General features: G+C 43.6%; 1 protein-coding gene across 2 annotated transcripts; it reads left to right on the top strand.

The window, feature by feature from the left end:
* Positions 1–1852: 1852 nt before the first annotated feature.
* On the top strand, positions 1853–9144 carry SRP19 (signal recognition particle 19). 2 transcript variants are annotated; one of them, XM_064140734.1, is made up of 5 exons: positions 1853–1896; positions 2976–3051; positions 4106–4177; positions 7363–7474; positions 8481–9144. In XM_064140734.1, the coding sequence occupies exons 1-5, from the start codon at positions 1853–1855 to the stop codon at positions 8612–8614; spliced, it is 438 nt and encodes a 145-aa protein (XP_063996804.1). In that variant the 3' UTR covers positions 8615–9144. The 2 variants fall into 2 exon arrangements, with proteins under 2 accessions (XP_063996804.1, XP_063996805.1); XM_064140735.1 differs by lacking the exon at positions 1853–1896 and adding an exon at positions 3589–3673 and having other exon boundaries at positions 2984–3051.
* Positions 9145–15458: the final 6314 nt, after the last annotated feature.

Raw genomic sequence — 15458 nt, forward strand, 5'->3', positions numbered from 1 at the left:
TCAAAACCTTCCTATTTCATCATGGGAAGTTGCACACTTTGGTGGAATAGGGAGAAAAAAATGTATATATATATATATATATATATATATATATATATATATATATATAAATTTCATACATACCTTCTCTTTTGTTGAAGTTTTTGGTTGTTTGGTTTGGGGATTTTTTTGTTGTTGTTGTTGGGTTTTGACTGTTTGGTTGATTGGTTGGTGGGTTTGGGTTTGTTTGGGTTTTTTTGTCCTGGTACATAGCTGCTGCATGAAGCTTACCAGGTAACAGTACACAAAACGTCTCTGTGAAATTCACAGAGTCAATGGTTCAAGTCAGCAGGTCATCTGGTTTGTCTGCCTGGCTCAAGAAGGCTACCTTAATCTGGGTGCCCAGGACCATTCCCTGACAGCTTTTGAGTAGGTCCAAGAAAGGAGGCTCCACAGCCTCTCTAGACAACATGTGCCACCCTCACGGGTGAAAAGTGTTTCTTGATACTCAGGAAGAACCTCTTTCATTGTGGGTCCATTGCCTCTGGTCCTGTCACTAGGCATCACTGAAAACAGCCTTTCTCTGTCCCTGCACTCTCCTTGAAGGTGTTTATATACCTTGATGAGATCCCCCTTGAGCGTTTTATTCACCATGCTGAACAGTTCCAGCTCATCTCGTGTGAGAGATGCTCTTCATCATCTTGGTAGCCCTTTGGAGTGTTTCCAGTATGTCCATGTCTATGTTGAACTGAGGAACCCAGCACTGGACCTGGAACTCCAGGTGCAGCCTCACCAGTGCTGGGTAGAGGGAATCATCTCTTGTGGTCTACCTGCACCACTCCTAATGCAGCTTAGGACATTAGTTGGCCCCTTGCTTTAAATGGCATAGTTCTTTTTCACAAAGTTGCTTTCTGGTTGTGTGTGTCCCAGCACATACTGGTGCGTAACCAGTATGATTAACCCCAAGTGAAAGACTTTGAACTTCTCTGTGTGGAAATAACTTGAGATTCTTGTTGGCCCATCCTTTGCCTCTCCAGGTCCCTCAGGCTGGCAGCATGATCCACTGGTGTACCGGGCACTCCTCCCAGTTTCATGTCATCCCAGCTTGCTGAGGGACTTGGGGCTCTGCTGTCCAGATCATTGATAATTTTTAAACCGCTCTGGACTCAGCATTAAGACCTAAGCCACGACGCTAGTTACTGTCTTCCAACCAGACTTGGCGCTATTGATCACCAGCCTCTGGGCTCGTCTTTTACGAATATCAGTAGTCCATTCGGGTACGCAGGTGCCATCGCTGCGGCACTGTCCCACAACCATATGATCGCAGGGTTCAGACGCGTCGCAGACAGAGCTGGCCGCGGCTGCAAGGTTTCCAGCTCTTTTCTGCCAACTGCAGCCCACCGCACTGAACAGGAATACCCCTCTCTAGGGTGCACAGCGCCACTAGAACTTCGGGCCATTTTGTGACTCGTGACACATCAGTCTGTGAGCGACTCGCTGAAACCTTTGATGTCGTTTCTCTAAGCCCGCGCAGCTTGTGCCTATGCCTCATGGCGTGCGCCCCCCTGCCGCAGTACCAGATCACTCTCGCATCGCGTTTCCGGTAGTGACCGGAGCGTTTCCGCGTTCCCGGAACGGCTGGCGCAGACCTAGGCCCCGCGACAGAACCCGCCATTACGCCCCACGCTCCCGCCGCAAGGGCGCACGAGAAGCTGAAATTCAGGAGGACCTAGTGGCGGTCACGTTGAGCGTCTCGACAGGGTGATGCGCTTTACAGACAGCATCGTCTGCCAATGGGATTCCCGGGGGCGGGATTTCCTGGAAAAGGGGAAGAGGATCGCAGTGGGGTGGAGGTTTCAGTGCAGCTGGTAGTATGGCTGCTGGTGCTGCTGCCACGTCTCCGTCTGATAAAGAGAGGTAATGTGGGCTGTGCGTTCCCAAGTCTGAGGTGGTGGCGTGCTAAGCTGGTGCCGGTATATCGGGAACTTCATGGACTACAACTGGGAGCGCGATAGGGCTGCAGCAGGCGATGGGAGAGTGGGTGGCTGCGTGAATTCCCAGACCTCTCCCGGCAGCCCAGGGGCCGAATCGGGCGTCGGGGGGTGGTTCGGGCCTGCAGTACAGTAGTACTTCCAAGAACATGCGATAACGTGACACAGGGCATCACGTAGCATGGCCTCGCGCCGAATTTAATGTAACTGGCATGGTGAGTTTCTCCCGGACAACCTGCGTAGCGGTGAGCTGAGGACCATTTACTTGAGGCAGCAGCTTGGTTTGCAGTTCGTCGGCAGTGCAGCAAGGCGAGGAACTGGCTGTGTGCCCTGCTTACGCGATTCACGTAGTGCGGAGAATTAAGGAGGACTTAAGCGTATGCTGAAATGGGAGTTTGAAATTTAGCAGCTTCCTATTCTGCAGTGCTTGTACTGTCCTGGTGTGTCACATAAAGCTCAGAAAAGAAACAGCAAAAGGTGTGGGTGATCAGCATCGTGTTGATGGTTATGAACTTGGGTAACAAGACTGAAAATTCCTTTTGCAGAACTCTTCCACATAGATAGAAGTCCTAGGGGGTTTGTAAAGGGGAAGGTAACTAATAAGGGGGAAATAACCGGTGCAAAGGAGAAGGGGAATGACAGAGTTGAGATGACTGAGGCTAGTTTCAGAGGGGACCTGTTTCCTAGGCGGCTGTAAAGATCAGTGATCCTTGTCTCCAGCTAAAAGAACATTGGCCAGATAAGGATTATTTACTCAGTTTCTACTTCTTTATTTTCCCTTTAAATTTTTTTTCCTTGTTTTCTTCACAGCACCTCACTCAAATACAGGCATTCTTCAGTCTGCCCTTGTAGACCCTGATGTAGTTGGGTTTTTATTGTCTCGTGTTTGTAAGTCACTGTGGGAATTTTTGTGTTGTGGCTATGAGATTTATTCTATTTAGAAAATGTTGCATAAACATTTAAAGACTTTCTATTACTTACTAACTCATTATTTTCTCGTTTTAGATTCATCTGCATTTACCCTGCATATTTGAATAACAAGAAGACAATAGCAGAAGGAAGGAGGATACCTATAGACAAAGTAATTTTGTGGGTGGCAGGAAAATAGGGTGTTCTGTTGTGCTATGCATTAGTGTGTAGAGAATTGAAAATAATTTCAAAGCTGTTCATCTTTCCTGTCTCTCATGACAAGTAGGTCAATAACTGGAAATTACAGTGTATTTGAAGGTAACCTGGAGTCAGCATGTGAATTTGGTACAAGAACAATTTGGTTTAAGTGTCTGCTGTAATATGAGCAGCACCTTTAGCAAGCAAGTAAAATAACAGAAGACTTAATGCGCTCAATTTCTTGTGTGAGTAGTGTGCCAAATTTGAAAGTGGTTCAGAAGCAAATTAGCAACTTAATGATTGGGTTTTGGTGACTGTATATTCTGTGCCCTGTCCCTTTGGCTGCTGTCAAAGATAGAACTTAAAAATGTGGCACATAGACTTGGTGGTTACTGATGATTTTTAAACTGTCTGGAATAAAGGTTTTATTGTCAACAAGCAGTGCTGGGACTATAAATAGCTTTTTCTTACTGCTTGGGGCTTTCTCCACTCGTGGTTAAAAATAAAATAGTTCTTGAGCATGCCAGTTGCCAGATACGTCTATGGGAGGAGTCTCCTACCCTGTGCCTAGGAAGTTTCTGCTCTCAGTCCTTGCTGTAAGTTTCTTGCCAATTCATGAGTTTTGGCTTATATTTCTAAATATAAGTGTTGTTATAATTCTTTTTCCTAAGCAATTATTCTGTTTGTTCCCTGTCCTAAATAATTCTTCTGACCTATTTCCTGGTTTACTGATGACTCTTCACTTTTTTGACTTTTCTTTCTTTTTTCTTTTTTTTTTCTTTTTTTTTCTTTTTTTTTTTTTGTGGGGGGGCAGGGTTTTTTATTTTGGTTAGTTGGTTGATTCTGAAGTTTACTGTAGGGGCACTCACAAATTACTTCTACAGTAAATATGTCATAGTTTGAAGTACCTCCTCTTTCCCCATCTGCTTTTTTCTGGTTATAGACTATAGGGTGGGAAACTGCAGATTATTGCTGTATAGGTAATTCATCATTGAAAAACAATCAACTGTAACACATTGTTTCAACAGGCTGTTGAAAATCCCACGTCTACAGAAATCCAAGATGTATGTGCAGCAGTTGGATTCAACGTGCTATTGGAGGTAATTCTTAAAAATCAAAGCACCAAGTCTGTGGGGTTTATGGTATGTGTCTCTGCTCTGGAGGTCTTGTCCAACCACATGGAAGAAAAGAGGGTTATCGGGAGTGGCCAACATGAGTTTACCAAGAGGACATCTTGCTTGATTAACTTGGTAGCCTTCTATGAAACCATGACCAAATGTGTAGATGGAGGAGGAGCAGTGGATGTCACTTGACTTCAGTAAGGCTTTTGATACTGTCTCCCATAACATCCTCATAGAAAAGCTCAGGATATGTGGTATAAGTGATTGGTCCGTGAGGTGGGTTGAAAACTGGCTCAACAACGGAGTTCAGAGGCTTGTGGTCAGTGGCACAGAGTCAAGTTGGAGGCCTGTGGTTAGTGGTGTTTTCAGGGATAGTACTGGGTCCAGTTTTGTTTAGCATCTTTATTAATGACCTGGATAAGGACATTGAGTGTACCCTCAGGAAGTTTGCTGGTGATACAAAATTGGGTGGGAGGTGGCTGACACCCAGTTAGGCTGTGCTGCCATCCAGTGAGATCTGGACAGGCTGGATAGTTGGATGAAGGCAAACTTCGTGAAGTTCAATAAGGACAAGTGCAGAGTCTTGCATGTGGGGAGGAATAACAGCAAACACCATTACAGCTAAGGGTTGCCTCACTGAAAGCCACTCCATGGCGAAAGACTTGGGAGTCCTAGTGGACAGCAAGTTCTCCATGAGTGAGCAATGTGCGCCTGTGGCCAAGAGGGCCAGTGGTGTCCTGGGGTGCATCAAGAAAAGTGTATCTTGCTGGTCTAGGGTGGTTCTCCCCCTCTACTCTGCCCTGGTGTGACCACACCTGGAATACTGTACCCAATTTAGAACTCCTCGGTTCAAGAGAGACAGGGATCTGCTGGAGACAGTCCAATGGAGAGCCATGAGGATTGTTAAGGGACTTGAGCATTTTCTGTACAAATAGAGACTGAGAGACCTGGGGCTGTTTGATCTTGAGAAGACTGAGAAGAAATCTGATCAATGCCTGTAAATATATGAGGGGTGAGTATCAAGTGGAAGGGTCCGATCTCATTTCAGAGCTGCACAGTAATAAGACAAGGAACAGTGGATACAAACCGGAACATAGAAGGTTTCATGTAAACATGAGGAGGAACTTCTTTACAATGAGGGTGACAAAGCACTGGAACAGGCTGCCCAGAGAGGTTACAGAGTCTGAAGTAATTATTTATTAAAAGTACTGTTGGAGTTTCCCAGAAGAATTGCAGAATCACAGAATCTCAGGTTGGAAGGGACTCCAAGGACTATCCGGTCCAATCTTTGTAGGTGACAGTATAGTTTAAATGAGATGGCCCAGCACCCTGTCAAACTCAGTCATGCAACTGACCAATACAGGAGAATCCACTCATTCTCCTGGGAGAGCATCAATGTCTAACTGCTCAAATTTTTTTTTTCCCTAGATTCCAGTCAGAATCTCCCCAGAAGTAACTCGTACCCATTACACCTTGTCTTCTCCATGTGACTCCTTGTAAAAAGAGAGTCTCCACTGTCCTGGTAGCCACTCTCTATGTGTACATGGTAGTAAGGTCTTCCATAAGCCTTCTTTTCTCATGATCAAACAAATGCAGTTCTCTCTGCCTTTCCTTGTATGGCACATAACTTCAGGGTGCTCTTGGTCCCAGCACCCAGATGAATAAAAATACTACACAGCATTGGGCCCTGTATCCATACCTGGGGGAACCCACTTGAAACTGGCTGCTAGGTTGAGAAAGAATTGTTTACTACCACCTTCCCAGTACAATCTGTCAGCCAGTTCCCCACCCACTTCACAAATCACCTATATGGGCCATAACATATCAGGTTCTCCAGGAAGATGTGGAAGGCTGTGTTAAAAGCCTTGGAGAAGATCAGGTAAACAGTGTCAGCTGCTTGCCTTCCATCAGCCAAGTGAGTTACATTGTTGTAGAAGAAGATCAGGTTTGTCAAGCATGATTTGCCCCTGATGAATCCATGTTGGCTTTTCCCGCTCACATGCTTCAGCTGACTTGTGGCACGCCTCAGGAATATTTGCTATGTAACTTTCCCAGTGATTGAAGAGAGGCCAATGGGCATATAATTACCAGGGTCCTCCTTAGATCCCCTCTTATATGTGAGGGTGACATTAGCCTTCTTCCAGTCTGAAAGGATGTCTCCTGATGTCCGTGACTTCTCATAGATGGGGAGAGCAGCCTTGCAATAACATCAGCCAGCTCTCTTCACAACCTTACATGCATGGCATCGAGGCACATTGATTTTTACAGATCAAACGTACAGTCTCTCTATGACTGTGCTTCTTGTTAATGTATGTGAAGAACCTTTTTTTGAAGTTTTTGACATCTTTGTCCAGTTCCAAAGCTGAACTTTTGCTCTCCTAACTGCATCTCTCTATACCCTAGTAATCTTCAATAGGTAATGCTCCACTTTTCCATCTCTGGTACGTTTCCTTTTGAATTTGCAGCAGACCGAGAAATTCAGCGTTAAGCCAGGGAGGTCTCTCATTTTGCCTGCTTCCCTTGCATGTAGAGGGGATGAACTGATTTGTGTGTCTAGGAGGGTTTTAAAAACTCCCATCACTCACTAGATCCATTGTCTTCCACGGAAGCTTCCCGTAGGATCTCTTATCTAAGAGTGTGACTCATTTAAAAGGGTGACTAGTATCCAAAAACCAGTAAAAAAAAAACAGAAGTCGAATACATTCCTGTTAGTACACACCGACCATGAAATAACCAGTACCAATAAGAAACCTGTAACACTTTTAACAGAAATTAAGGCTGTGGGTATTCAAAAGCAGTAAGCCTCAAAACTGTGGCCTATGACTTAACTGTCTGTAAGTGTCCAGAAGGGTTTATGGCTATAGGGATGAGCTAAAAGGCTGTGTCGCTGTGGTCCAGACTGGTGGGGAAGTAGAATGGTCCCTGTAAGGAGGTTGCTTACAAAATTGTTCAGTACCAGTTGCTGGCATCAGCAGCATACTGGAAAAGTTATGCTACAGCTGTGGATACTAAAGTGGCTAAATGGTGAATGACCCTTGGAGAGCTACATTTATCGTTTACATCTGTTCAGAGTTCCAGACTGCTATGATTTGGATCTATTGCCTGACAAATTTTGCAGAAAATCTCTCCAATATTTACTTAAAGTTTCTGCTTTTGTATAACAGAAAAATAAGATGTATCCTAGGGAATGGAACAGAGACATGCAGTACAGAGGCAGAGTACGAATCCAACTCAAACAAGATGATGGCAACCCCTGTTTACCTCAGTTTCCAACACGTGAGTGAATTCTTAGGTTATGTACTTCATCTATTAATTAAACAGACTTTGTTACCAGCTTGTTTAATTATTTCTGCCATTACAAATTTTACAGCTTACATTTAAATCTCTTTGCACCTGTGTAAAATAACAGATCTGTCACTGCCTGTTTAAGTCAATCCAGTCAAGCTGGAATCTGAGTATTATCCAGACTTTGTAAAATACTATTGCCCTTTTACCTTCTGTTTCTTCAGCAGTTACATCATAGAGGATTGTGGGGAGCATTGTGTGATTGCTATGTTGAACAAAGCAGCTGTTCAATTTTGGCTTATTGTTTTGTTGTCAGTCAAAAATTGTATTTTACAAAAAAATGTATTAAGTTTTGTACTAAAATGGCAAAATTCCACCTGTTTCTTAAGTTGCATACATCAGGAAGGCACCATTACAGATGCAAAATTGACAAAGTAAGTGCTGGGTTCAGATGAGTTTTCTGCTGGATGTTTTTGTAAATTAACAGTGGAGCAATTTCCTGTAACAGAAATGACAAATAGTGTAGTCACGTTCTTCTGGAAAATTAGTGTGTAAAAGAGAAGCAAATACATATTTGAAGGAGACAATTCTGAAGGAGATAATTTGAAACTATATTCTTGCTGGAAGACTCTCATGCTTTTCTACAAATGGTTTTAGCTTTTGCCTGGTTATTCTGTCTTGGATATTTTAGGCCATTAGGAGGTGAATAGAAAGAGTAACAAGGAGAGTGTAGATACTGTGGAGTTTGTCCTGTTGTGTGCCTGTTCCAGTCTGCTGTGACATTTACCAGTCTTTATTTTTTAAATTAAAACATTTTAAAAGTTGGAAGAGTTTTTCTCTAACTTACAGCTACATGGGAAAAGGAAGAACTCCTAAGATTTTATGTTCAATTTAATAGACATCTAAAGTGCTGAAGGGGGTAAAGTTTCTAACTTTGAAAATGGCACAAGTGTTCTTAACATAGTAAGCATGCATTGATTGCTTCCTGTAATTTTAGGTAAATCAGTGATGCTGTATGCTGCAGAAACTATTCCCAAACTGAAAACGAGAACCCAAAAGATGGGAGGTAGTGATCAAAGTCTTCAGCAAGGAGAGGGAGGCAAAAAAGGTAAAGGGAAGAAAAAGAAATGAGCTTACATCTGGAATAATGTCATATAGTTGTGGTTGAACTATGATGAACGTGTAACTTGCTGCGAGATTGAAGTGAAAGATACAAGCAAGAAGTAAACAGATAACACTGAAGAAAACTGTGTGCTTTTCTGGGAACTGAAATGCATGTAGCTGCCTCTCATCTGTGTAACAATAAATCTGTCTTCACACACAACCTGCAATTGTGCAGCTAGCATTCACTTTTAGAAGCAGAAGAACATAAGAAAATTATGTGGGTGAATGAATCACTCTTCCTGGAGAAACTATACAGCTTTTGATAAACATTCTTATGCAGACTAGATATTTGAAAACTGGTTGCCTTAGTAAACCTTTTATCTATGCTAGTCAAGTGACTGTCTTAGTTCGGGGGGGTCTTTGTCACTAAACATTTTTATGTTAATCAGTGATGTTACAGCTCTGTAAACTTCCCTTGCTAATAATCTTTCGCAGCTGTCAACTGTACTAATAAAGGTGACAAAGTTAATTAAAAAAAAGGAAGTAATTTTATAGAATGCTTCTCCCAAAAGTGTCAATTTTTTCCTTTACAGCCTGTTGTAAAGAAGTTAGTGACTTACATTGTAAGGTTAATATTGTATAAAGTTTTAAGATAATTTGAAAACAGTAGCTCTCTTTTATGGGTTGAATAATATGGGATACTCTATTTTCCTATTTTGGGTGGTTATTATTTGTATTCTACCTGCCAAATACTCTATCACCTGTATTTTCTGGATATTTTAGTGTGGCTCACAGACAGGGACAGAGTGTTAATTAGAGAAGATAAATTCATCAGAACAGCTGTCAAGTAGCAAGATTCTGTTATAGCAATTGAGAAATGCAAAGTGCAAGGTAAATTGAGAGTAGTTCCATATAAGAAGACTGAGAAAGAAGCAGCAGTACTTGGTTTAAACTTAAAACCAAAAATCTATGTGAGTTTTCTAATCCCCATTACATGAAAACAAAGTCATTTGAGTGCTTTCACAGACAACTACTGGAAACAAGGTAAGAGTTCAGTTTTCATATTTTTTTTCATGTGTCAGTACTAGTTTTCAGGATTAACTTTTGTCAGCTATGCTCTTCTATGGCATCACCTTTTTGCCTTTTGCATTCAAAACACATTTATACATTTAATGTCTATTCTAAAGTAATGAAACTTTGTACAGTTCTTGATGATATCACTGTTGAAGTCACTTGTGCTTGTAGTTTGAGATTTCTCATATTTCTTGCTCCACTCAGCTGCATCATGATTTCAAATAGATGGTGAGTTACTAGTCCCCCGTACAAATCAATGATGACAGGTACAGACACTGCCACTGCTCTAGTGCCCCTGGCTGGTCATTAGGAGTTAAAGTCGGTTGTCTTTCCTGACAGTAACACTTTATAGGTTTGGTTATTATGTTGCCTTGTTGAGCAAAGGAGGAGGATGCGCTTTTACTGCTATTTTACAAACTCCAAAAGCTGCCATGACAGTGTTCCTCGGGCTAAGCCCTGTACCGCACCAGTGTAGCAGTATGTATGCATTCTTGGTTTGGGAAAAGAAACTCTGTGTCCTAGAGGTTGTATGCAGAGGTCTTCATTGTTTTTTCTGGTGATGAAGTAGTTTACACAAGCTACCGGTGGAGTGTTTAGCATTGAGAACACCCGAAATGTAGAGAGGTTAGGTAAGTGGTATCTCTGAGCTGACGGAACACCGTGGAACAGTGAGAACAGGTGTTACCTGAAAAATGCTTTTTTGGTACAGAAAACAATACGGTCAGGTTGTTGATTCCATCCGCTCTGTTTTAGGGAGGTCCTACATGTTGGTTGCAACTTGCCAAAAAATACCAAGCAAGAGTGCAAGATACACTTCGAATGTAAAAGGTCATATCTGCCTGTGGATTGCAGGGCTCGAGTTATTCCTGTTTTTTTCTGATTCCCAAGTAACTTTTTGAAGTGAGAGCTCTTTGAGAATTAATTGGTACAAAAATAACTCAGTTAAGTGGAGCAGAATGACTCCAGCCAAGTCATGGTCATGTTATGTCCAGGTATTGCACATTAGCACTTTAGAATTTTACTTACAGCAGCCAGAAAGTAAATGCCTTAAGTACTTATCCTATAGTATATGTGTTGAGGAAAGAAATTTAATGCATTGCGTACCAAAATTTCCCAATGTATCCAAAATTACAAAGTTATTTTGAAGTGTAGGGATGTTACGAAAAAGATAAATTTCTGAGAAGGTGTAGTATTGATGTTATATTTATAAAAACATGATTTAATCATCACAGGAAGCTCTGTGAGTACTTTGGATAAAGGTGACTTTTTTTAAAGCAAATTGTGCATTGCTGGGAAATCAGATGATAACTACCATTAGGTAGCTGATTTCCCCATCCTGTGTTTATCCCCACACCTCTAAATGGGTCGTTTTGATGTTTAAAATTTTCGTCTGTCTTTAGAGTACATACACTGTGAGCATTTGCATAGGGGAATGGTTGAAATTCACTGACAGGATGAGTGTGCTCCACATTTTTGATTGCTTTGCCTGAAAGCAATTTTTGCTTGTAAGCAGTCTTTACATTATCTGTATATTCATCACATTATTTTGGAATGGGGTGAGAACAATCAAAGGCTTTAATGAAGTCACCTATCTAATGACTACACTATTAAAATGATAGTGTATTCATATACAGCTAATACAGGGAATGGGGGAAGGGGCAGAAACCAACAACTTTATGTGATCTATTCTTTTTAAACATCCCACATAAATTTAGGGTTTGTATAATTCATATTTTTTCAAGTTTTTCAAATAGTTCTGTAGCTGGAACAAACTGGAAATGTTCTTTCATTTGTTAGGAAAATTGTTAAGAAATGAAGATGAGCTGATAAGGGAGACAGACTGGATGGGCAAGGAGCTTCTAAAGGAATTAAAGGTGAAAAAAAGAGAGTATATCACCTTTGGAAAAAAGGGGAGGTTTCCTAGGAAGAGTTTAAGGGTGTTGCTAGGTCTTGTAGGAAAAAAATTAGAGAAACAGAAGTTCACTTAGAACAGGCCACTGCTGTTAAGGAGAATGAAAAATGTTTCTATAAGTATAATAATGGCAAAAGAAGGGGCAAGGACAGCCTCCACTCATTATGGAGAGGGGAATACAAAGGATGAGGAAAAGGCAGAGGGACTTAACACCTTCTTTGCCTCAATCTTCGGAGAGGTTGTCGCCAGGACAGCTAGCTTCCTGAGCTGGCAGATGGAGCCAGGGACCAGTACTGTCCACCTGTACTCCAGGAGGAAGCAGTAAGAGACATGCTCAGACCAGATGGGATCCATCCTAGGCTGCTTAGAGGGCTAGCAGATGAGCTGGCCAAGCCATTCTCCATCATGTATCAACAGTCCTGGCTCACTGGAGAGGTGCCTGGAAACTGGAAGCTAGCCAATGTGATGCCCATTCACAAGAAAGCCTGGGGGCAGGAACCAGGAAATTACAGACCTATCAGTCTGACCTCAGTGCCCAGGCAAGGTGATGGAACAGATCATCATGAGTGACATCACAAAGCACTTAGAGGATGGCCAAGGGATGAGGCCCAGCCAGCATGTGTTTAGGAAGGGCAGGTCCTGCCTGACCAACCTGATTTCTTTTTATGATCAGGTTACCCACCTGGTGAATGTGGGGAAGGCTGTGGATGGAGTCTACCTGGACTTCAGCAAAGCCTTTGACAGCATCTGTGACAAGAAGCTCCTAGCCAAGCTGGTAGCTCATGGTTTGGACAGAGTCACTCTGATATGGGTTAAGAACTGACTGGAGGGCCAGGCCCAGAGAGTGGTGGTGAATGGTGCCATATCCAGTTGGTGGCCAGTTACTAGTGGTGTTCCCCAAGGATCAGTGCTGGGCCCAGCCCTGTTCAATATCTGTACTGATGATCTGGACCAGGAGATTGAGTAGAGAATCAGTAAGTTTGCAGATGACACCAAGCTAGGAGCAGGTGTGGATATCTTGGATGGTAGGAGAGCCCTGCAGAGTGACCCTGGCAGGCTGGATAGGTGGGCAGAGGCCAATGGAATGAGATTTAACAAGGCTGAGTGCAGGGTTCTACACTTTGGCCACAACAACCCCAAGCAGTGCTCTAGGCTGGGGACAGAGTGGCTGGAGAGCAGCCAGGAGGAAAGAGACCTGAGGATGCTGGTAGATGGTAGGCTGAACATGAGCCAGCAGTGTGCCTAGGAGGCCAAAAGAGACAGTGGCATCCTGGCCTGTATGAGGAATAGTGTGGCCAGTAGGACAAGGGAGGTTATTTCTCCCCTGTATTCATCACTAGTCAGGTCACACCTTGAGTCCTGTGTCCGGTTCTGGGCTCCTCAATTCAAGAGAGATGTTGAGATGCTGGAGCATGTCCAGAGCAGGGCGATGAAGCTGGTGAGAGGCCTGAAACCACAAGCCCTGTGAGAGGCTGAGGAAGCTGGAGTTGTTTAGCCTGGAGAAGAAGAGGATCAGGGGTAATGTCACTGCTGTCTACAACTACCTGAAGGGAGGCTGTAGCCAGGTGGGGGTCAGTCTCTTCTCCTAGGCAACCATCAACAGAACAAGGGGACACAGTCTCAAGTTGTACTGGGGGAAGTATAGGCTGGATGTTAGGAGGAAGTTGTTGACAGAGTGATTTCCCATTGGAATGGGCTGCCCAGGGAAGCGGCGGAGTCACCATCCCTGAAGGTGTTCAAGAAAAAACTGGATGAGGCACTTAGTGCCAGGGTCTGGGTGATTGGACAGGCCTAGGTGATAAGTTGGACTGGATGATCCTGGAGGTCTCTTCTAACCTGGTTGATTATATGATTCTAACAACTGAAGGTTGCTAGCACACTACCCTTGAAATTTTTCAGTCTCCTTATGGTTAGGACAACTTTTCAACAAAATTATGTTAAGACAGACAGAATATATGCTGTGCTGCACAGCCAGTAAGTTTGCAGATTTATTCAGAGGCCTACATTCTGTAATTTTGTGTACACTCTTGCCATTTTTGTTCTCTGCATGGAGAGGCCTGTCCTTACAAACATGAAGATGAAACCACTGTTGCAAAAAACAAATTGCATAGTATACTCAGAGGAGCATAGAATTGTTTCACTTGAAAAAGACTTCTAAGATCAAGTCCAAGAATTGATATCACAGTAGGCATATAACCACATCCCAAAGTGCCATGTCCACACATTTCTCAAACACTTCCACAGTGTTGCGGAGAGCAGGATTTGATACGTGGCCGAGTCGAGAATTTATCAAAAATAGATATTTTTTATTATTTTCAAAAACCCGCCCCCACAACTATATATACAAAGATTAATTTTGTTTAATAAACAGGTTCAGTTACATGAGAATTAATCTACAAGGATACCATCAATAATCTGACTATTTTTGGAAGTCAGAAGTTGGAAAAGGACTCAGCTATTAATTAATAGCGGTTTCTTACTAAATTAAGCTAAGCCAAATAACTCACTCAGGCTGGCTCGTGCGGTCTGTGTTCCTCTTCCTTTCCAGCGGCTGCAGGAGTCATTAAGGGTCGTTAGGCACACAAAGGTGTGCCTAACAGGAAAGCGAATCCTTGGTCTCTCTGCAGTCCAGGCACAGGGGAGTGTGTGAGCTCACGCAGACACATACGTCCAGGCACGGGCAAAATCCAAAGCGGGAACCCCAAAGGCGGGAAGACCCCCAATATTTATAACCTTCTCTAGACAAAGGGCAGAGTTACCACACCTTAGGCGCGAAAGCTCACGGCCAATCCCAGCCTGGCTCCAGCGCGGGAACTCACGGGGCAGTCCTCCCCCCCTTCACGGCTGCAGGGCAGGCGAGGGGGGGGGGGGAAACCAGGCAGCTTTTCCCCTTTCCCCCCGAAGTCCGGGCAGGAGAGGAATTTAGGGGTACAGGACTCCAGGACACACAGATATAGACTCCACTACCTTCCTGGCAACCTATTCAGATGCCTGACCACTCTTCAGTACAGAAATGTGTCCTAAAGTCAAATCTCAAGCTCCCTGGCACAATTTCAGACCCTTTCCTCAGCTGACACTAGGGAGAAGAGACTGACACCTCACTACAACCTTCTTTCAAGGAGTTCTAGCAAGTAAGGTCTCTGAACTAGACCATCCCAGCTCACTCAGCCACTTCTCTAGATCTTTTACCAGCGTTGCTGACCTTCACTGGACATGCTCTGGTAATTCAATATATCTCTTGTACTGAGTAGCCTCAAATTGAACAAGGGGTTTGAGGTACAGCCTCCTCACCAGTGCCAAGTACAGGAGCATGATCACTTCCCTACTGCTCGCTACACTATTTCTGATCCAGGCCAGGATCCTGTTGGCCTTCTTGGCCACAATGCTGGCTCATATTCAGCCAACTGTTAACAAACATCCCCAAGTCCTTTTCTTCTGAGTGGCTTTCCAGCCACTTTCCCAAGCCTGCAGCATTGCATGGGGTTGTTATGACCAAAGTGCAGGACCTGGCATTTTGCCTTGTTAAACCTCCTACAACTGACCTTGGCCCATCTATTCAGCCTGTCCAGATCCCTTTGCAGAGCCTTCCTACTCTCAAGCAGATAAACACTCCTACTAAGAACTTTGTCCAGCTGGGACCTGAAACCCTCCAGTTTCAGACTCATGATGAGAGAAACATTGCTCCTCATCTCCAGCCCAAGGTTCCTAGCTTTGGATGATGCTGTGCACCTGTGGGAGTTGAAGGCCTGTTGTGACATCAGCAGGTTTTGGAGCTTGACATCACTGAACAATGGATTGTGATGTCAGTGAATGATGGACTGTGACCTCACGTCCATTGGGGAGTTCTTTTGGTAAGTCTCAGAGCTCACCACAGTGCCATCTCCT

The sequence above is a fragment of the Pogoniulus pusillus genome, chromosome Z (genome assembly GCF_015220805.1).
Source record: "Pogoniulus pusillus isolate bPogPus1 chromosome Z, bPogPus1.pri, whole genome shotgun sequence".
Lineage (NCBI taxonomy): Eukaryota > Metazoa > Chordata > Aves > Piciformes > Lybiidae > Pogoniulus > Pogoniulus pusillus.